The 24,068-nt window shown below is 40.0% G+C and overlaps 1 protein-coding gene across 2 annotated transcripts in view; it reads left to right on the top strand.

Annotated features, from left to right (window-relative positions):
* Positions 1 to 24,068, top strand: part of LOC120548261 (gamma-aminobutyric acid receptor subunit pi) — a 59,643-nt gene that overhangs the window by 11,533 nt on the left and 24,042 nt on the right. The window contains exon 2 of one of the 2 annotated variants that reach the window (XM_039784380.1): positions 3,095 to 3,184. In XM_039784380.1, coding sequence (XP_039640314.1) covers positions 3,132 to 3,184 — 53 coding nt within the window. In that variant the 5' untranslated portion in view covers positions 3,095 to 3,131. Of the gene's footprint in view, positions 1 to 3,094; positions 3,185 to 15,023; positions 15,085 to 24,068 lie in introns of those variants that run through there. The other variant, XM_039784381.1, reaches the window with a different exon arrangement.

A 24,068-nucleotide genomic window follows, 5' to 3' on the forward strand; every position in this document is an offset into this window, starting at 1 on the left:
GCTACACTGTTATAAAGAAAACTGCTGTTTGCAAGAAACTTAATGCGACACAAAGAATCTTCTTAATAAAGAAGCCTGTCCACGATGGTTGCTGTTGATATGAGGTCGGATAAGGTATCTAGGCTACATGTCTAATGGACTGTAATAAAAAAATACCTCTCAAATGGGTTATGTGGAAATGAAAATACATCTATAGTCGGGACTCAATCATCTCCCGACGTAAACTCTCTGTGAATTAATAAAGCATTTACATCAATGGGATCGTCAACAAAAGGACATGACATGTTTGAGAAAAAAACGTTTTATAATCTGCCTATCATAAACCAATACATTTTTTTATTCATGCAGATAACAAACTGCATTAAAATGCACCTGATACAGACTGAATGAATGAGGAAATGAGTTTCTCTCATTCTATAAACTCAAGGTTTTTTTCTCAGTTTCTTGAAGAAAACCTGCTCCCGACCAGGTTAGGTTCACAGACTCAGTTACCATAGTAACTGACTCTGAGGTTAAGTTACCTCTCTTTCTGAAACGGGCTGGAGTTACCCCTCTCTTTCAGGTTTGATTAACTTCTCTTTCTGAAACGGAAAACCCAGAGTTTCCCTCATCTCAGGGTTAACAAACTCAGAGTTTTCACTAAACCTGCTTTCTGAAACGGGCACCAGGTCACGGAGAAGGCCTAGAGGTAAACGGGCAGGCATCAGAAACAGGCTGAGGAACAGGGCACACCGCAGACCACTGCCCAGCATCCTGCTAGCTAACGTCCAGTCAATAGAAAACAAGCTGGACGAGCTCAAAGCCAGAATTAAATACCAGAGGGACATGCGAGACTGCAACATCATCTGCCTCACTGAGACATGGCTAACACCCTCGATGCTCGACCATGCAATTCAACCAGCGGATCACCTCTCAGTTCTCCGCATGGACAGAACGAGAGAGTCCGGAAAGTCGAGGGGAGGAGGCTCTCGTTAACCACCAGGCTGAACGTCGGGATACAGCTGTCATCGTAGCCGGGGATTTTAACAGTGCCAACCTGAAGAGAGTCAGACCTGACCTTCGGCAGCACATCACATGCCCCACCAGAGGAGAGAGAACCCTGGATCACTGTTACTCACCCTTCAAGAAGGAGCTTCTTCCCTCAAGCTGTCCGTCTGCTCAATGAGAACTGTGGCTAGCCCCCCACCCACCACCTCATTTTCTCTTCTTTTATTGTGACAGAACAAGTACACAATGCATTTCACTGCACATTGTACTATGTATGGTTGTGTACGTGAAAAATAAATTTGATTTTATTTGATTTATACTTGCAGGATTATTCAAATAATGACCTGAATGCACTATTTGCATTAACTGAGTAACTCATGAGTCATAATGCATGGCTGTTGAATGAGCTTATCAGCAGTGAGTGAAAACTTTAAACATTCCTGCACTTCTTCAGGAACACTTGTGGGTAATTGCAGTCTGACTGTGACAAAGTTGGCAGCACAGGCCCAAACACCAAATTGCTCATTATATAAATCCTATAGTCCTATAGCTTCTGTGTGCGAGGGTTGATGTGTGCTTGCTTAGCTACCACAATTGTAGCTTGTTCAGAGCTGTAGCACTGAGAATTAATAACAGGAAAGTCAGAAAATCTAGCTCTGATTACATATCTGTAAAATCCAAATTGCATTATTGTATTTTGGTACTGTGGTACGCATCTGTCCACAGCAGCTTAAACTACTTACATCACCATGATTACATGAAGATTATGGGCAACGGTGGTTAAGTTCATTGTCAGTTGTACTGTTAAGCCTGGCAATGATTGCCAGTGATGTCTTACCTGCTACAGACCAACACGCTGTATATAATGAATAGACTGTAAAAATAATGGACAAAGCTTTCGGTTCTGAAAGTGAAGCCAATGCTGAAGTGCCTTAAACTTGCATTCTATCTAATTTCCAGCAGGAGGCGAATCCACTGGTTGCAAAAATAAATCTGTTTCTATAGAAGTCTATAAGAAAATGACCTAACATTTTCATAATGAGTTTATATTCTCAGTCGCTACTTTCAAGTCTTTTTCAATACAGCTTGATGTTCATTTAGTAAATTATAGGCCCATTTATTTTATTTTGGCGACGTCATCCTGCCCTCCTCCACTCTCTTGTCAAAAATTGTCACATCCGGTTTAAAAAAAACAAGATAGCGGAGGCCAAATTGCCAAACAAGGCAACAATCAAGACTTCAAAACGGCAGTCCACAAACCAATGAATGACGTCACTGCTTCTACATCGGCTATTTTTTTCCAGTCTGTGGAATTATGTAACCAAAGGTCTTACTGTACTTCAAGTCGACACCACTGTAAAGTCACTTTTAACACCACAGCCACAGCTGTTCACTTCCAACTTTACATTAAATATTTCCTCAGCCCAGCATGCCGTCGACATTATTCGGGTCTCAGTGGTTGCATTCTGGTCTCTAAAGGTTTTCTGTCTGCTTTCATCTTATAAAAAAGGGAGAGAGAGAGAGAGAGAGAGAGAGAGAGAGAGAGAGAGAGAGAGGATGACAAGATGACTCTCTTTGAAGGAAACTGCAATATGCTTTTGTACTTTTCAAGTCTGGAGCTCACAGTGCCAGGCTTGGAGTTGAGGTCAGTAACAATAGGTCATTACTGTTGAGAGAATGTCCCTCTGGCATGTCAGTACTGAGACTCGCTCTTGTGTGATTTAGAAATACGTCTCGAAAAATTGTCCTACATTTCAGTGTGTGTGAGAGAATCTGTAAAAAAAAAGTTACCAAGTGGCACCGAGAAACCATTGTTACCTAGGTGATAGGTATCATCTCAGTAAAAATATTTGTGAAACTGTGGACTGTAAAGATTAAAAATAGAAAAGGGGGCACAGGCCATCTGTGTTGTGTGCCAACTGATTTAGTTTGAAAACTGCTCCTGGAAAAGGACGATGTAGGAGTCACTGCTAGCTTCCATCCTTGCTGAGATCCATCAAACCATCTTGGTTTCAAAGGGAACAAAATCCATATTTTCTGAATCAACTATCATCATTTGCATCTCTCTAAATTGCATGTTGTTGTCCTTTGTTTACTTTGATCACAGATAAACTCCACCTGGCGTCTCCACTCTTTTGGCAGCCATGTCTCTCTCTGTATCTGGAAGGACCGTGTTCACTATCCTCCTCATTAGCAGGTAAGACTGCTTACAGAAATACAAACACTGGGATCTGCAGACACAAAGCAATCGTAACAGGCAGAGGGCATCATCAAAGTGCTCAGATTATGCTTTTTGGCTTTTTCCCTTTCCTTTATTGTGTTATATATATATTTTTGTGCACATTATAGGTTTACAAAGTGAAAAAGTCCACCCTAAAGCAGTGGCGGTGTGTTGCAAATTTGAAAGGAAGCCAGTGAGCTTAGTATGTATACTACTTGCTCCATCGTCTGACAAATGAGCTTTGTTTCAGGATTGTAGTTGGCAAGTGCCCGCATCACCACAGCAGTTATGGCTTCAGCATCTCGTTCAAGGCTAACGTCAAAGAAACCAAGAAACCGCTCACATATCATTCCCTTTCCATTTACGTAGCGGATAATGACCGTCAATTGGCATTTGCATGATATGTCTGTGGTGTCATCCACTTCCACTGCTATGAATGACGCTGTGTGAGCAGCGCTCTCTATTATGTCATTCTGAATTGTCTTTGACACACCCGTAAATGTTGTAGCTGATGCTAGGCGCTCTGCTATCGTTGTGTCAAACTCGGCGACAGCTTGCACCAGAGCCGCGGGAACATATTTTGAATTGGGGGTGCTGACAAATTCTCCAGAGTGAAGTTTTAAGCCACAGTCAACCACCACACACCAAACTGCATCCACAATTTATTGAACTGTATAGAGATTCAATTCATATAAATAGCCTATCCAAGACCGTAATTAGCCTGCCGTGGGCTACTGATCCTCAAACCCAGGGAAATAATAGACCGTTATCGCTATTCAACCAAGTTAAATTTCTGTCATACCCTTACTGTCAAGATGAAGACAAAATATCTCTATTTATTAAAACAAAGACACTTTGTGGTGTCAAAACAGTACGGCTTCGGTACTAAAACTGGAACACAGGTACACGCTTCCACAAGCGAAAAAACTAAAACATGAATAAAGTCCAAAATCCAAGACAGAACAAACTAGGCACGGGTAACGCAGGATATAGACACACGGCTACGACAATGGTACAGAAAATGCCTACTACAAGCTCAAACACTGAGCCACAAAACACAAGGGTAACACATCACTGAATCATATTAAATCCAATCAAAGCCAGTCAGTCCTGACATATATGTCAGGACTGACTGATTTGAACACTGAAATGAAATAGAGAAAAGATGGTTTAGTCCCTTTAGGGCCTAAAGGGACTTAACCATCTTCCAGAGAAAACACTGTTCACAAACATCTCCAAACAGCTCTATTGTAGTCCAGCCTTTACTTCCGTGACAAACATTATAATTCTCACCTAGCTGCTAGCGTGGCGTGCCCTCATTCTCTGCACATGGTACTGCACATGTGCAACACCAAACAAAGATGGAACAGAAATGAGATGCCTCACTCTGTAGCTAAAACAGAGAGCTCAACACACAGGGTGAAAAGAGGAGCTGCAGCAATGTGCAGTACGACAAAAATATGGTGTTTTTTTTTAATTAAACCACATAAACTTATTCTGGTACGACCTCTAAATACAATTATGAACCAGAAAATTAGCATAATATGAGCACTTTAAGTCATGTCAGATTCACAGAACACCTACGCTGTGAATGTGGTGAGCTGAGAAGGAGATAAAAAAGGTACTCAGTTGTATAATTTTCTCGTGAACCATACTCAGTAACAACTCCCCATGCATCAGACAAGAAGCATTGAAATGCCATTGCCAAGTTCACGGTGCTGCTGAGCAGAGCTGATGAAGTAGGATCCAGTACCACGTGTAAGTCATCGCATACAATTGGTGTTATAATCCCTGCAGAGGTCATACAGAGGGGATGATGGGATGTTTTGGTGCTGATTTGTCTGTTACCGTGAAGAGAAGCCTCTCCACTTCTTACAGTTTCTTTTCAAAGCACAGAATGCACTTAGCACATTTTTGATAAGGCAAACCCTCTGGGTCTGGCTGAATCCTGCTATAAGATATTCTCTGTATAGTGCAGCGCTTCTTTGCACAATCAGCTCTGGGATTCATGTGCTGTAGCAGATTGCCTGCCACTAGTATGTTGCCAAATGCATGCTTTTAGTGTAAACGCCATATGCCAGACTTTGACCATTCCAGCATGAAATAAATGGATTTCATGAATCTGTGAGCTTTGAAAGATTCCATGCTGATTACTTTTGCAATGATCATTGTTGTGTTTGAGTGAACCGTCTGTTGTCACTGCACTATATACATCAAAAGAGCTCAACAAGACACCAACCACTGCATTTTTGTTAAGTCTCTTATTGTTTATTCAGCTACTGTATGCTAATAACGTACTGCCATTATATATAATGGCAAAATAATATATAATATATAAGGAATCATGCCCTCACAGGTCTGCTCAGGTGCGGCAGATTCAATACCCACATACAAAAACGTGATACCCACAAAGGTCCTAAACTTATAAAAGGTCTTCATGGGAACAGAGATCCAGATCATGAGGTACAAAGTATATATTCAGTCCAAACTGTAGGATTTCGTTGGATTGCCGTGGGTCTTGGTTCTGTGCGTCAATTTGACTGATATCAATTCAAGGAGACTCACTATAAGCACTGATGACATTGTATGCCAATGATTCTGGATTGGGTCTAATTATCCGTGGTTCTAGTCAAACTGGGTCTGATGGTGTTTTTCCATTGGTACTTTTGGCCCGGCGGAGTCAAACCATTACCGTGCTGATTCGCGTTTCCATTACCACTTTAAACACGCCGAGTTGTGCTAAGTCGCGCCAGGGTGGGCCGTCTCCAGAGTTGGGCTAAAGTGCGCCTGACCCCGCCAAGCGAAGACTTGACTGACTCAACTCAAGTCTGTGCAGGAGACCAGAGAGAAAGACGTTTTTAAAAGTCAGTGTGTGTTCAGCGCTCAGTACTATTGTAGCCTCTAAGTGAATCTCTGTGGTTTGAAGTTTACTTTCTCTCCTGTTTGAACTTTCAGGTATTTTTCAGGTTTTGCTTCTTCATAATAAAAGCTTTTAAATAACAAAATAACGGGGGACTTTCATTGTGAAGATTTTATAGAACATCAACCGTTTTACAGACGTTCCTTTGACCACTAGTCACAGCCATGGATCCACCCGCTGCTTTTCAACACCATCGACTCAAGACAAGAGCGTTACAGTTAAAGACACACCTTCAAGCGTGTAGACCTGTTGTAATGGCAAATCCCTGCCGTGCTGGGCTGACACGCAGAGTTAAGCCAACATGTGTATGGAAAACCACCATGAGTGTCTCAGTTCCCTTTTAGTTAGCTTAGCGTGCAGCTTTGCCTTGGGCTGCTCAGCCGCTTTGGCTTGTGTTCTGTCTTTTCTGACTGGAAAAGTAGGACAATGTAATTTTCTTTCTGCGTCTCAGTGTAGCGGCGTGCAGCTCACCATGAAATGGAGGTGTTTTTGAAAATTCGATTTGAATCTAGTGACAAGTGACCGCTTTCATTTTGCAGCATTTCAGCATCAAATGTTTTTTTTGTAGGACAGATTTATCTCAGACTACCATTTTTCCATAATTGATAGGTAGAAGAAGGAGAATTTTAGGATAGTTCATGCTACTTAAGAAGAAAATCCTGCCCAGTATGCCCTCTATTTTCCTTTCAAATCCAGATCTATACGTTTTTGCTGTAAATGCACCATTGTAATGGATGAAAATCTCTTTTTTTAGTCTGGTCTGTTTAATTTAGTGCTTGATGAACAAAAAACTGATCCTGTGTAATTTAATGATGGAAAATCAATCACTGCAAATTGCGACAAATAATTTAGCATGTAATTAATATGACCTCTGTGACATCAAGGCCCTAGAAAGTTGATTTACCATGGCCTGTAGCCCATCAGCTAACCCTGTCAGCATGAACTGCTCAGCCCAGAACCCCTGATAGCTTTTTCGATTTAGTGATTAGGAAACACTGCTTGCCCTCTGCCATTTTCACCAACATACATGGCCACATTATTGACCTGAACAGTTTTATGAAGACGACCCATGACCCTGACAATGCTGAAACTGCCAGGACCCGCACCTTACAGCAAAGGATAGCTCGTAAAGGGTCATGAAAGTCTCGCATAGATCTAGCACAAAAAGGCTCACAGGGACATGAACCGCCTGTTTGAATTCTGTGGAAAGACTGATGTCTTGCTTCATGTGGAGGATACATATACCACCAGTGTAGATGAATGACATGACATGTTGGCAAATGTTTGAGTGTCAGTCTAGCCTCAGATAACTTTCTCTTTTTGTGTTCCTGTAGCAATCATTGACAACAATGGCAGCATTAGAGCTTTGTTTAACTCCCTGAGTCAAAAGAACAAAGCAAGAAATCCAAGAGGATCACAGCTGAGCTTGTTATTATAAAAAAAACTGTTGCTTGAAAAAAAACAAAAAAAAAACTGAATCTTTGTCATCTGAGGCAGTCAGCCATATAGTTTAAGTGTTTACTGATTGTTGACTGTAATGTAAACATTGCAACGGTGTGCACCACATATATGCTTTGATTTCACTTTTTAATATTTAATGTGTGTTGATTCTTCTGCTCTAATTTTAGCTAGATGTTCACATTGAAGCTGGTGTCTTTTGCGAGAGTTCAGAAACAAATAAAAGGCGAGGAAAAGATGCAGGGGGAGAAAACAAAGCATCAGAAAATAGAGAGATTTATTTGCTAAAGAAGGCAATACATGTGACTGTTGTAATATCAAATTGATCGTTTCCTTTGTTACTGCTGCTACTCCTGTTAAGCTTGTTTTTCCTGTTACGTAATTTTTTGCCTCTAGGAGTCTCTCAATCAAAACAATGGATGTAAACCATAGATGTAAACACAGACTTTTGATGACGTCATGAAGTTGCGTGGGATAATGGGAGTTGTTGTCTTCATTGTTAACCACCATTGCCGATTGAAATGTATGTAAGTTGTATTCACGTGACGTTCAGTAACGTGCCATTCTCATGACATAGCTGCAGTGTTTCACACATAATTCTTTAGATAAAATACTTTACACAATTGATGTTCTATTCATGAACAGGGATTTTTTTTATGTTACCTGTAACCCCAAAAACTAATGTGTATAATGCACACAGCTCCGGCATGTGGACAAATCCAAAGCTTGACATGTTTGCCATGGCTAGTTACAATTGCTAAGCTATGATTAATCAATCATTTGTCCGGGGAGGGGTTTAGCCCTTCTTTTATTTACAATAATATGATTAATTTGTCTTTGTTTAAACAGCTACAAGGTAGAAAGGGCACATTTATGATTGTGTACCCTTTTGTGCCTATGTCTCGCCTAAAATGTATTCAGAAACATATTTCAGCTCATTGTTGAACTGTTATACGAGTGCGTTGTTACCAGCCTGCCGCCATATTGGTTATGTGACGTGCTCTCATTATACGTCACCCACCAGCGGGAGCGCTTATTGGTCCGGTGCCGGCGCCGCGCAGTGCATTCTAGTTGTTGTAGGTTTTCTACCTTTTGAGCGAAAGGGAATATCACAGCTTCTTTTCCCCTATTTCTCTGGCCATGTAGCACCAATTTCAAAAATGTCTGAGCCATTCTACTGCATTGACAGCCCTGTTTTATGAAATGACCCTCTTTCCAGTGGTAATGTACTTCTTTAACAGCCCACAATTACAAACCCAGGCAGCAGCATCAAAGCAGTCAGTCAATCTCTCTCAATAGAGGCTCAATGACGTAACACCACAGCACTGCAAATAGGAAGCGATGGTTTCACGGCACTGGTTGCAGAGAGCATGGATACAATTTTACTGAAGCCTATTACAGGCAGATTAAAGGCTTACAGTATGCTTTTCTTGCCTTTACTGGAGAGACATGACTTACTCCTGTATAGAAATCTATTTCTTGTCTTGTGAGATTAGTGTACCCCTATACTCGGATAATTACATGACTGAATTGTCTCAAACCACCACAAAAAGAAACGTGAGGAGAATTTATTGTCTTGAGAGAAGATTGTATGCTACTGTAGTGTAGTGTATTTTGTTTTTTCTTTAAGTGACTATATGTAACTTTTTTATGTTTCTAAAGCTCTGTCATATTTCATATAATGGTCTTAAATGACCTATAACAGTGAAAAGAACGCTATTTTTATGTAGCTTTTAGTAAGGCCTCTGCCTGGGTTCGATTTTTCCCGCTGAGTCACAGAATGATTTTCGGCAGGTAGATGGCGCTACAGTAACACATTCTGATGGGTCACAGATTTCTTTGGAACATCGGAAAAGCCTGTGTTAGCGTATGCCAGCGTAGCCAGGTAAAAGGAAGCATGAGATTTCTTTATATAGGCCTAATTGTATTTTTATGTTATTTTAGAAGTTATGGCTGATACTGGGGCAGGGCCATCACAAAAAAGAAGGAAATTTAATGATGAACAACTAAAAGCTAAAAGGGAAAGTGAAAGACAACAAGCGAAAATGCGAGTCACAGTCGGTCGGCTATCAACAGATGGAGACAATTACGGGATTGTAAATGATTCAAAAACATCCCTGAATTTGGCCCTCAGGTATGTAATATGTCTATTTCATTTATAAAATATCTTTACAGTGCGCGATGTGGTTGGATGCCAGTAGCCGACATTAAATAAGTCCCCCTTCCATTTAGCGCGGACGTTTTAATCCTTTAAGTCCATGTTTGTGTTGGCCTACTATTTTCTTTTCCCTTGTCCCCCTGTAATTGTGTAAAGTGTCCGTGGTTTTCATGAAATGCGCTGTATTAATCTAAGTTATTATTACATTGGTTGCTACAACAAACTCTTAATGCTATGGCTTGTGACACGGTGACAGTGATAACCATAGACTGTATATTAATGGACAGAGCATGTGTGACGTCACCCGTTGATTTGTGGAGATCTGCTATGACTCGTCGAGTTTGCCGTTATGGGCGCAGCCATCCTGGTTGTGGATTTGATGATTTTAGACGAGAGGGAGGAGTGAGGGAGTTACGTTACACACTTTCACTGGCAATCACATCATAGCCACGCCCTAAAACACCCCTTGCTTTATCGCCGATTTTAAAATCAACAAGACCATAATTTAAAAAATTAACATCATTCTGTGTTGCAAAAGACTTAAAACTAGCGATTAGACCATAAACTCATTATGAAGATGTTTACTGAGGTAATAAATCAAGTGAGAAGTGGGTCACTTTCTCATAGACTTCTACAGAAACAAGAACTCCTTTTGCAACCGCATGTGTCGCCCCCTGCTGGAATTCAGATAGAATTCAGGTTTAAGGCACTTCTGCATTTACAGCACTTCGCCGAACCGGATGCGTTGTCCATTAATATTATACAGTCTATGGCGATAATGTTATCCGGTTTAGCTTACGAGACATCCAGGCTAAGTATGCAACACTTGAAATGCAACGATGCATCTGTAACTTATTCTCTTATTGTTAATAAATGATTTTCTGTCTGAGCAAAACATTCATCGCAACTATATGACCTCCAGGTAACGCTAACTCAGTAACACAGCACCGTAAAGAAAAGAGCTTTACGACAGCGGGTGTGGTAAAAACACTACCGCTTTTGTCCAAAGTGGCTGCTAGAATCAACACAGACTGAAAGTTACATATAGCCACTTTAAAGGGGAAATAAATAGTGTTTTAGTGTCACTTATTTACAGTAAAGGACTTTATCATGTATATGAGGAGTAGGTAAGGTTGTTGATTTAAAATTTTAAAGGAAATGTGGGTTGGTGTATTATTTTCCCCATTTATTCAGCAGTTGGAAGGTATGTTGAAGTGTAAGCTTCCTAGAGATCATATAACAACTGAGATTGGACTCCAGCTAGGGCTCTGGCACATTGATTTGGAAGAGTGATCGTCAATTTGACTGCTCCTGACAAGTTAATGCTTGTGGCGGCTCGCTGATGTCACTTGTCAAGGGTTACCAAAATGTAATACCACTGATGTTTCTGAGCTGATGCAACCATTTGAAGCTTGACTGAAAGACAAAAAACACACGGTTAGACTTTAGCTTTGATACTAAGTGGCTTTAAAATGCTTATTGCAGCGGTTGCCATAGAAACACAAGATAACCCATGTTAGAATCTATTAGTTTGCCAGTGATTTGACTAAAAGCTTCCTACAGTTACTGGCAGCAGAATAACCTCCTAGACAGGTCAAGGAAGAAGGCTTTTAAGAGATTATTTGAACTTTTTAACTCCAAAAAAATCATGTTGCCTATGTTTCTCAGAGATATACACCCGCATATACTGTATTGCATCCAGTCTTAATTTAAATAAGGTTGTAATTGAGATCCTTTTGAATTTCACACAACCCCCTTTTGTCTTTGCTACAGAGGCTACATTAGGTTAGAAATTCCCTTGCCTCGCCTATTTGAAATTCATCATTTATCATTATCTGCAGCAGAGCGAACTGAAAACCAGTTTTTCATGTTCATTAAATTTAATTGTAGGTCCCCTATCTGGAACAATATCTTCCCTCGGTTGGGTTTCTCTGCCATTTCCATTTTCACAGCGAGTTGTCATGGTACTATTGTCACTTATATTTTCCCTAAGCAAGGTAATTTTCTCACTAGAGCCCTGCTTATTCTATACTGCTCAACGCTCTGAACCACAGGGCGTAATGGACTTATTGGCCTCTTTATTTCTGTGAGAGCACCTTGTCGTCAACTCATAACAGATTAACAATAAAAACACATACCACCGCTATCATTTTGTAAAATAATGTAAAAATGCATTTTGTTGGGCATTGGACGTTTCTTGACATGGTTAAACATACTCTTCTAAGATGGGTCTTTAACAAATGATGTGATATGCATTAAGAGTTGATTTCACTCCCTGCTGCAGATGACAGATGTGGCAGATGTTCCCCATTTAGAAGTTTAGCATTTTTGGGCACATAATTTGAAGTCTATCATTTTAACCATAAAAGTCATCATCACAACTGAATATGGCAAATTAAAAATGCATTTATACACGTTTTGCTAGCTGGAATTAAATACAGCTTGCAATTTATTGTTTAATATCTTCTTTTTAGTTCAGATGGTGGAGAAAGTTATTACAATTATTACAATGATTTTAATGAATATGATTTGATGTTCAACAGATAATGTTTTAACATAGTGGTACATCATTACTCATCAGAGGGAATTATTTTTATGACGTTATGATGTATTTTGTATCGACATGTCCATATGTGTTTTTTTGTTCATTTGACCTTTTTTGTAGCTTTTTTACTTCCCCTTTCACAATAAGTCAATCAATCAATCAATCAATCAATCAATCAATCAAACTTTATTTATAGAGCACTTTCAAACAACCAAAGTTGACCAAAGTGCTGAATAAATAAGACATAAAGTACATAACTCCCACAGGCATAAAACATACAAATAAAACAAATTAAGAGACATAAAACATGAGAAGACAGCCATACAGTAAAACAATAACATACTTCTCCTAACTCCTCTTTCGAGATAACAGACATACTGATAGGAAATATGAGTTGACGTATCGCATAGCATTATCCAGGCTACACATATGTGACGGTAGGAAAGGGTAAAAAGCTCCCTAAAGTTCAGAAATGACCAGGTTTTGACTGACTGGTTCAGTCCTGTGGTTAGAAACCTTCATCTCTGACATATAACTGGAAAGGTTAGCACTCCATTTCTTAGACAGCATTACATTTAAAAAAAAAAAAAAAAGCTATCATGTCAATTACAGCCTGCAAGCTACCATGCCAGTGTCTGAATGTGATTTAAATTTAGATAAGTGAGTCAGTATCAAATGGGGAAATTTGAAGAAGTCGGCCCTGTACAGTATGGACAGTATCTGTGCATGAGCTCCTCCAAAGCTTCAAGGTCCATTTCATATCACAAGACTGCAAAGCCAGAGCTAGGGAAATGGCTCTTATTACCATGATAACGCTTTGTAGTGTCATCTTAATTAACACTAACTGAGATCTTATTTTGGCCTTCCTTTGAGCTCCTAAAATCTCACAGCTCATGTAAAAGAAGATGTATTAAAGAAAGCACATGCTTCGCCTTGAGCAGGATGTTACTGTAGCTGATAGCTTATCCCATCGGACAGAGACTCTAAACTCAAGATCATTCTACTTTGTATCTCCCTCACCAAGGCTTTCTCGATGTTAAAGGCACTTGCAAAGTGATTGTCACGTGTTCGCTTCTCTCATACTCGAAGGCTTTACAGGCTTCGCTTCCTGATGATCCAAGGATTAAGTTTAAGAGCAACAGTGGGATTGAATCACGGAGGCACAGAAAGTTCAAGCTGTGAAATTTCAGAAAGGTTTATCCCCATTTTAATGTCATCAAAACCTCATTTCGTACCCTATTCTTACGTTAGATTTTTTTTTGTGTGTGTGTGAGTGCTTTAATAATTTAGTGCCAGAACAAACATTTTAGCATTACGTAAAACGCCCATTCCTATAACCAAGCAATACTGTAAACTTTAGTGAACACATTTTCTAGAGAACTCTTTAGATATGAAATATTTAAAGGTGCCCTGCCACATGTATTTTATTACTTTGTGGTGATGTCTGAAGTTCTACCATGGACTCTGTAACATTTTTTGTGGAAAAAATGCCTTGCTTACCTTGTTTCAAGCCATTCTAGCCTGGTATAGAAAGCCTGCAAGAAGAGTCAGCTCGATTTCTGCCAGTTCTCATTAATATTCAACAAGCTAAGCTGTTTGAATCTGATTGGCTAACAGCTAGCCAATGAGAGCCTGGCTGTCAGCATCCTTTACCGAGCGCAACTGGGCGAGCTCATGAATAGTAATGAGCTCAGGCAGCAGGATGTCAGACTGACCAGCTTCTGTAATTGGCCTGATTTCTCTGTTTATTTCTTTTCAGTGGCTAGAGCTGACAGAGGAGGTAGCAGTTCATTTTCACATTCACAACATAACACAAACACACGAGCTTCTACACAATTAAAGTGGTAGGGGAAGACTCATGAATATGCCTGCTCTGGTTGGGTTGGTTAGGTTTAGGCAAGAGGAGTGGGGTTGGTTATGGTTAGGGTAAGAATGTCAGGGCGATAATGTTCCAAAAAGGTGTAATACATGAGTAGCATGGATAACTGTGTGTAAATATATGCCAAGGTACTGTAAATGCACAGGGGTGCAAATAGCATATATTGATATTTGTACCAGATGGGGTATTAATAGAACACATTGCTGCGTGCACCGGCGGGGTACGAATAGCATTCATTTCTAATTTCACCAGGGTACGAATAGCACTTCTAATGGCACCAGGGTACGAATAGCATACACTGCTAATTGTACCAGGGGTGCAAATAGCCTCACCCTTTTCTTTTCTTTCGTCCTGTTTTACTCTGTTTTATATAGAAAATGTTACTACTGTATAGCTTTTGTCCTTTTTATTGTATTATGTATTTATTGTATTGTATTTCTACCTGCCTAATGGACTACAGATGGAAATTAGCCTTTGGGCTACAATCTGGCACTTTTACGTGTACTGCTGTAGATGTTCATCAAATGTGCATTGTCCTGAAATAATAAATAAAAAATTAAAATTAAACAACACGATTGTTTTCACAATAGCCCTCTTGTTGCTCTCTCACTTGTCACTTGCATTCTGCTGTACAGAACCTCTGGGGAGCTTTATGAACTTTTTACCTGATGCATCACAACATTTGAATCTTCCCTCTAGTTTCCAGTGTCTGCATGTGTCTGAACTAAACTCTGCACTGGCTGAACTTGACTAATTAGTTCCTCTAGTTGAAGTTGTGATTTTTTTTTTGTGAGCAGCTCCATTAAGAAAATCCCTTTCTTTCTTTTCTTTCCAGATCGTACAGTAGTTATAACCTCTAGGTGTGTTGGCAAAGGTTTTGATGAATGCAGTTGGCCTTTAACAAGAAAGCGAAAAGGTCAGATCTGATGAAAGCGATAGGCTACTAACGATCCACACTTTCCAGCTCATTTACCTAAATCAAATGTTACAGGTGCCTATGTGTGCTCTTTCAGTGCATTCGGAGAGAGCTATTACTCTTGCAACATATTGTCACAGAGCTTTCAAGTACTCCCTTCAAGATTTTGTTGTTGTTGCAGAATATAAATGCTTCTCAGCTTCTTGAGTGTCTATGTGCTCTGTGCAGTGTGGAGACTTAGTGCAGCACGTAACTGTGAGGATAGTTCGCCCATAATGAATCCATCAAAACTTTAAGAAACCTATATTAAACCAAATTATTCACTTCAAATCCCTGCCTTAAAAATTAATTTGCACATTGATAGTAGGTTGGTGGCTTTTTGATAATATAATTAGACTCGTATTATGCTTGCCCTGCAGATATTCTCATTCTCCATATACCTACCTTAATGTTTCAGCTCGGCAAAAACTCTATTAAGGGAAGCTTGACTAATCCAATACCCTGGGGATCTGATTTAATGTGCTGTCATATGGATGCGATGAAACTGAGAACTATTCTCCACTGTTCTGTTCTTTGGCAGCGGCTCAACTCACTTCAACTTTTCGACAGCCTTTAATTAGAGACTTAAGGGTGATGGAGGAGGTGTTTTAACCCGGACAACTGTGAGGATATTTTTAACTTAAGTGTGTGGTTGATCTTCAAATGTTTCTGCTTTGACAATAAAAAATATCAGCCCTGTAACACTTTGGAAATACATCTGTTGTTATTCCATGGTTCAATCCAGGAAGCAGTTTTGGTGTCATGTGCATCCACATTTTCTTTTTATTTTATTTTATTATTTCAGGACAATGCACAATGCATTTGATGAACATGTACAACAGTACACGTAAAAAATGCCAGATTGTAGCCCAAGGGCTAATTTCCATCTGTAGTCCATTAGGCAGGTTAAAGTTACAATAAAAAGGACACAAGATATACAATAGTAACTTTTGCTATAAAACAAGGAGAAACGGGAAGAAACAAAAAGGAAAACAGGACAATTCATTAGTAAGTGTTAAAACGGAGACACAATTCATTAGTATGATCTACTGGGCTAATACGGTACAACATACAGTTAGAGGTGGTTGCACGATTGGTTAGCTCTAAGCCACACCTTTACTTGGCTCTTAAAGGTGGCCAGAGTGGGCCATTCCCTTATAATTGGGGGTAGTGTGTTCCATAATGCACTACCTTTAATAGATTATCGCTGAAGGAGGTTTTTCTAAAAGGAACCTCACAGTCCCTGGCACAGCAGCTCTTACTAGCGGTCTGTTTTTAATAACTATTCATATTCAGGGGGTTTCCTAGGCTCAGAGTGGGTTTTTGGGGGGTGACTACACACGGCAGTAAGCATGATCAGTCCTTGTACAGTAAAGGCAATGGGTCTGTGTTACCTTATTTGACAGAAATCTATGCGTTTACCTGTTATTTCTGACAATATGATGAACACAATGTACATTACGCTTGAAGCAAAATAAAAAATAAGTAATTAACAAAACTGGTTAAAAAAATATATTAATATTTAAAACTTTAGTGCATAACTTTTTGATATTAATGAACGTATGTTACATTCAAGCCACTGCCAAATGAGTTGCTACAAAGCTATCAGCTCCACACAACTCTCTCTGTATGTATGGTAATGTTCAGAAGATTGTGTTGTCCGGTGACTTTCCCGCGCAGAAACTCGAGTGACGATAATTACCTCTTCTGAAAAGTCCATCATGTTTTTTTAATCCTCCATGTCCTCCTTGGTTACTACCAACTGTGTAGAGGAGGGGGGGTGGGTTTTGTTGTCATTACTTAGAATTCCTCATGGGGGCGACAGGAACTACGCACTATAGCTTTAAAAAAATCACCGGGAGAGTCCGGTACAGCCCGACTCTGGATTTAAAACTGAGATTAGCTCTCATATTCAAGTTTATGTTCTGCTTGTTCAACTGTTGTTTGGTAAATTGCCCTTAAACACATTTAGAAAGGATTTAAATTACTATTTTTATTCTCAATTCATTTCAGTGCTGGTGATTTTTCTTTTAGGGCAGGCTAAAACCTCTTTCGGGGGCGCCAGAAATTTCTCTATGCAGGAGAAACCCTGATATTCAAACACATATACAGATGCTGGCATCAAACAAGTTTTATTTTTGGAATAGTTTAGTTTTTGGAATAGCCCCAGTGTGTAACGTGTTTAGTTGTTCATTATCAAAATCTGTGTTGCCCGTTCACAAACTTTCAAACCTTTTTCATGAATATTTACCTCCACCATCAACTCTAAGTATAAAATTCTAAGTACATTTTACGTTTGCATTCGCATGAACTGGGGTAGACGCTCCATATTCATGCACCATCTTGAAATACGTTAGCCGGTAAGGGACATACAGGACACACTGCTCCGCCTTTCGCGTTTTCGCTGTCACATGATAAACTCACAGGTGCTGCTAATGTTGCTAATGGGTATCGTAGCTTCCCGGCCCCCGGCAAGTTTGAAGAAGGAAACATGGAGGACCACACGTATTCAAAATCCAAATTTCAGGAACAGGAGTTTTCTTCTTTGCCCAGAAAAAGAAAAAGGATATTGAAAAGAGCAAGAGACCGGCTTTTTGAAGCGTGAAGGCTACCGTAGCTGTAATACGGAGGCTACTTTGAACTGCGTGGTTGATTGCGATATATGATCTCAACGCTAGATGGGAGAAATTCCTACACATTGGACCTTTAAGGTTGGATAAAAATGTTACATGAAACCTCACTGTTGTCAGAATGGTAATATTGTTTTTTATTTCATGATTGCTCTGAATTGAGAAAAATTTTTGCAAGTTATGTGTGGACACGTTTGGTACAGGCATCCATTAACACGCTTATTACTCGGTTTCATCTGGCATTGAAAAGAGAAGACAGTTAATTATCCTGATGATGGGATTTTTCTGGATGGTTAAATATTTCTTCATAACTGATGAGTTTTTTCCTCAGTAATGACTGAACTCTGCGTTTAATGGGCAGGAAGAAAATGCTAAGAGTACTTATAAATTACCCACAGAGGCATAAAATGTATCTCTCACTTAATAAAAATCCAGCTTGTTGAGTGCAATCTTGGCAGGATGACATCTACTGTTTCAGAGTAATATTTCATTCCATTTGGGATGGTGCTACAGAAAAAAATTAGGGGGTCACCAAGTCATAAGGACACATTAGGGATATTAGGGAAAATTCTGAAATAAAAAAAAAAACTCAAAATATTGCAAAAAAAGGTTTTTATGCTTGGCAGTAGTGGAAAAGTTGATGTATTGATTAATACAAAAAGTGAATGTGAGTGCAATGGATAAAGGACTTGGGGGATAAATCGTGACATACACGGAGCATCTTAAACATCACTCAAGCTTCCACTGAAGACACCAAAACATCAGATCAACATTCCTCAAACTAATACATAATAAAGAAAATGAATGCCATATTTCCATCACATTTTCGCCATTGTTTTCCATCGTTTTAGGCTCTTTATTACCTCATCACCTCTGTTACCTCTTCTTGTTGTGTCCCCTTCCTCTGCAATCGTTTAAAGGCAGCTGACTGGAGAAATAGCACCGCCAACTGTTTCTCTCAGTTAGCCAAGTCCTCACATTCCAGTGGAATAACGTGTGGATGGAAATTCATTAATTCACATTTTCATTTGCCGATTTTCTGAAAACCTGTTGATAATTTCAGTCTGAACTAAATGAACGGACGTGGTGGACTGAGCAAACGACTGTTGTCCTGTTGATGCACAGGCACCCATATAAGCATATCTTCAGACTTTGCTTATTTTTGCATTGAAGGACATTTATAACAAGGATACATTGTTTGGTTACTCATGAATCCTTTCTCGAGACTTGTGACACTGTCTAAATAAAACACACAGAATTCAGTCTTCCCGAGCAGTAAGGGAGGAGCTCAGTCAGTTTGCCAACATGATTCTATGGCTCTTGGAGGTTTGAGTTACTTTGTGTCAGTTAAAACATTTTCCTAAGAGGCATTCAAATGTGCATCAGTATTTTCCAGTCAGAGAAAATTGCATTATCTTGCAGCACTGGCCATCATTTTCTTTAGCACTGATGGAAAGTAGTATGGGACCTGCTCGCCGGCATTACAACCAGCAATCCACCTGGACTGAGCCACTCAGAAGACTGTGCACACATTCAATCAATAACTCATGGCTGATTCTCAAGCCCTATTCGCATGAGACTAGTATTCCCAGGGGATCTGATGTGAGTTACAAATTCCCCAACCCACGTCTGTGTTTTGTGTGGCGCGTTCGCACAGAGCGAGAGAAGTCTGTGTTTTACTCAAATTTACTGACATTATCCCCCACATACAATATGTCAAAGCTTTCTTTTAGAATTGCCAATACAGCCAATACAACCCTGAATCACAGAGATGCCGATTCAACCTCTGTGTTTGGCGAAATATGATAAATTGTGGTGGAATATTTACTTGACAAGGCAGATTCAGAGGCGATTAAGATCACAGATGAGCTCTGCAATTATTACAAATTACTAAAGGTCCCCAGGTAATACTAGTTCCGTGCGAATAGGGCTTTAGACTGCTAATTCGCTATAACTGTATAAAGGGAGGTGAGAAACAGTTTGGGTCTAACATCAGACTGAAAGCAGGCCCGCAGTGCTGGCTGGATTTGTCTCACAGCAGGCTCACTAAAGCTGTGTTTAATCACTCTGAAAAACTCTCTGCAGAACAGTTCCTTGTCAAATCATGCACCGCTTGTTGTTTAGACAGCCATATGTGTCTTTTATCATTTTGTATATTGTGTTTTCTCTTTTGTTGAGATGCCGTTTATCAGTACAACGGCTATGAATATTCTTACTGTTCATACACGTTCACAGCTCTGTGGCTCCTAGAATGACAAACTGCCTGTGGAGAGCAGTCTCGTATAAAAGCAGCATCTGATGTACATTAACAACACAATTAACATACGCACATGCTGCGAAGCTCACATGGATAATCCATCCAATTTACCGTGCGTTTCAGCATACTGGTTCATTTCTGATTGCGCCGATGCTGTACTGATTGATTAAACGCTGTGTGGTTATAACAGGGCATGACAAGTTCATGGTGTAAAGTGAGCAATACTTCAGCGTAATTGGCAGGGGCTGACGGAGCAAAGCACTTCATTGACAAATCTCACTCTGCCCCTTCAATAAACAGCCTAGCAGAGCTCCCAGGCCTTCATGTCACCTATTATTAATGAAAACGAGGTTAATGACATAATGGAATATTATATTGGATGTAGCAAAGCGCTATACATTCGTATCTGTAATGATGGTATTTTAACATTAAAGTAAACCTATCAAGATTGCTAAGCATAGGATGCCTTGTAATCCAGGCAGTAGTGCTAATTCTTTTCCTTCCCTTTAGATGTGTTAGGTTATAACTGAGACTAGTAGCCAGAAGCATATCAACGTGTTCCATCTACACTTGCAGATTTGCCTGAAATAAAGTCACGATGTTGTACGACTCACATTTTTTCTGAGATTCAGACTTCAGTAGGCTTATGAAGACAGTAAATGTTCTGTATTTGGCAGGAGGGAGTTCTTCTATTCTCCTATGTGGATGGGGCTTAGGGAGCTGCCTGGGCTAGCATGAAAGGGAGAAACAGCTGCTTGTAGCCACAAAAGCCTGCGACTTGAACTCAGGAGGACTTTTTTCTTTTTTTCTTTCGTGGTGCCTGCCTCTGCATCTCCGAGCCTGGAGAGGCTGAGGGGTCTGAGGAAGCCTGGAAAGTCCCTGATGAACGAGAGAATAATCTCTGTATATGAGAGCAGCAGTGACTTTCCTCAAATCCCATTTCACAGCGGCAAAAAACTGATTATTCTACGCAAAAATAAAAATAAAAAAGCAGACGTTTAATGCAACGTGACAGGCGAAGCATCCAGTGCGGAGCGAACGTTTCTAGCAGATCTTGAGGATTGAGCTAGGCTGTATGTTTTACCTGTTCTCTCCAGCAGCCTGTCACTAGACAATGGGTGCCTCCCCTGACTTACAGCCTACTGTACCAAGGAAGTCAGGAGGGCACCTTTCATCCAGTGAAGCAGTGCAGTGTCAGCCCTGTATGGAGGGAAAATGAACCCATTAATTTGGCTTATATTTGATCTGGGGCTGTGAATTAGGACGCAAATGTCATTAGTTGTCATTTGAATATGAATAACCTTGATTCCCTAACCTTGAATGTCAACCGAGGACATGCCTTGTTTTATGGTTTGCAGAATAACTAATCATACGTCCACGATCTGTTTTAAATCATGGTGTCATAACCCGCATAATTGGAACCAATCCCTCAAATTCTACCATTTAGGACATCAAAGTGTGAAGAAATGCTTTGTATTATTAATTTGATTGATAGGATAAGGAAGGAAATTAAACTTTATGGTAATATGACCTACATTAGGGTCTTTATAACTGATATGCTTGTGGCAAATCAAGATACCCATCTGGAGAAAATGTGTTGGGGGACCTGTGGGTGTGCAACGGGAGGGAAATGTGTAAAAAAAAAAAGTGATGGAGCTACACTCCTGCCTTATTAAATCATATTCCGCTCAGCAAATTTGTACATGCTCCTCAATGGGGTATGTTCAATCAAATTGCTCCCTGTGCGTATACAGAACATACGTGTTGAACTCCTTTGTGAAGCTCGAGCATCATGGCACGCCAATAGCTGCGGGGATTTCTGCAGCGGAGAGGAGGCCGGCTGGGAGTTTGGGGAACAAGGAATGACATGAATCAATGAGAGAAGAGTGAGAAGCAAGGCTGGAGTCAAACATACTGCCGAGTGGGAGAGGGAACAGATAGAAGGAGAGGGAGAAGGAGGTCCACAGTGAGCGTTACTCAGTTCTCTGCAGGGGTTATTTTCAACTGAATTAATCTGTTACGAAATGTGCAAGTGCTGCCAGGACTGATGCCTTGAGAGTTTGGGAAGAAAAGTAAGAGTGAGTGTGTGTGTGTGTGTGTGTGTGTGTGTATGTATGTGTGTGTGTGTGTGTGTGTGTGTGGGGTGGCGGGTAATCTGGGAGCCTGTGTCATGAAACAAGATCTGAAAAGGCGAATTCACCCACAGGGTTTGAGTCCTTCATTCCAAGCCACCCTGTATTACTCTGTCTCAACCTATTCCTCCACCCACGCATCCAAACACAAGACACATCAGCGTAGCCTATAGGCCATAGAATGTAGATAATGTCGGCATAGAGGCTATCTTGTGGTGGTGGAGGTCGCTCATGCTTGTACCACATCCGCTAACCAGATGTTCTGTAAGTGCAGGACTACACAGTTTTACAGTCCTTGACATATTTTAACTGGAAGGGCTCTCAGAGAGCGCAGACTTCCACCAGAGCTGTATTTCACAACGGTAATGCAGCGGGAATTTTCTAAGTCGGTAACTCATTTTAAGGATTATTCCGACACCACATGAATGCAGCACAAATCTCACAATGTTAACGAAAGTGAAATATTTTTTGGAATCCGCCCCCTGATTTGGATCTGCTCTAAAGTTTGATTCCTTTTAGCAGAAAAAAGAGAGCTTAAAACGCAACTTGCTAGTGCACAGTAAATACTAGCAAGTTAACAAGCAGTTAAGAAATAGATTGTAAAGCCTTTTTTTTTTTTTACTTAATATTTAACGAATTTTCTTAATTTACTTTTTAAATATTTTTTTAATAATATTTTAACTGTTTTACTTTACTGATAGCATTAATCGGTCAGTATTTGTATTGTCGGTTAATGGTTAAACAGTTAATTATTAACATCCCTGCTCGCAATCTATGTAGCCTACCTTGTTTAAAAATGCAAAAATGAAAATTTGTGGTTGCGCTGGAACTAGTTCTTTCTAAACGACATGCAACAGGTTATTTGGTTTGATACTGTGGGTGTTTAACTTACTGTAAAAGAAACATTGGCTACCTGTTTTCCCCTGCTTCCAGTCTTTATGCTAAGCTAATCACCTGGCTGCAGCTCCATGCAGTACTTGTTGCACAGACATGAGATATGAGGTATTTATCGTCTCATCTTACTCTTGAAAACATGTAATTTTCAAAATGTTCTATTCTTTCAAGCTACATAGTACTTGATTAAAGTTGTTTTTTTTCTGAAACTACTGGCCACCAGTACATTTATTGGCAGATAGTTTCTGATTTCTTCCTTACTCCTTCATTGTGTTACTGGTGTTTTAATTCACACAGTGGATACAGTTTGGACAGCAGTAATATGATGGGTGCAATATTTTGGCTAATTATCTTCATCATTGACTGTTTACACTGTGAGAAAGAGGTGCGGAGACAAATGAGAGATGAGGAGAGAAGCGGAAGCACAATAAGCGAACCAAAGGGCCCATTACCGAGAATAGTGGAAGACTCTGATCCTGCGCTTCCTTCCCACCAAGTTCAGAAGACTTAATAAGCAATCACTTTGGACTGGCCAATTAGCACATTAGAAGGAGTTGTTTGCACTCACAGTGTCATGTGTCTGTGCTGATAATGTAGCGGTTTCAAGTGCCAGGACAGATCAAGCCCTCAGAAATCAGCTGGTGCAACTCGGCTGCTCATATCGACATCCCGTTTAGCTAGTTGAAGTGCTTGTGTGCGAGATGCGTTCTTGAAACAATACTTAACACCTTACCAAACAAATTATAATTTGAGACACACCGAATACCTATCCTTTAATGTGCCTCACATTTCCAAAGAAAGTGGCAGGCGTTCTTCATTTAAATTTAAAGCCCCCTTTGACTGGAATAGCCTGCCTGGGTCACTAAGATCAACCACATCTTTGAGTCGCTTCAAGACATCTTTGTTCATTTACTGTACTTGCAAACAAGCAATTGTTGTAAATGCTTTCCATAATGCTTGATTGTTGCTTATTGGTGTAATTCTTTATGGTTTTTCTGATTTCTCACATTTTTCTGTTATTTCTCTTTATTT

Source organism: Perca fluviatilis, chromosome 19 (assembly GCF_010015445.1).
Source record: "Perca fluviatilis chromosome 19, GENO_Pfluv_1.0, whole genome shotgun sequence".
NCBI classification, from domain to species: domain Eukaryota; kingdom Metazoa; phylum Chordata; class Actinopteri; order Perciformes; family Percidae; genus Perca; species Perca fluviatilis.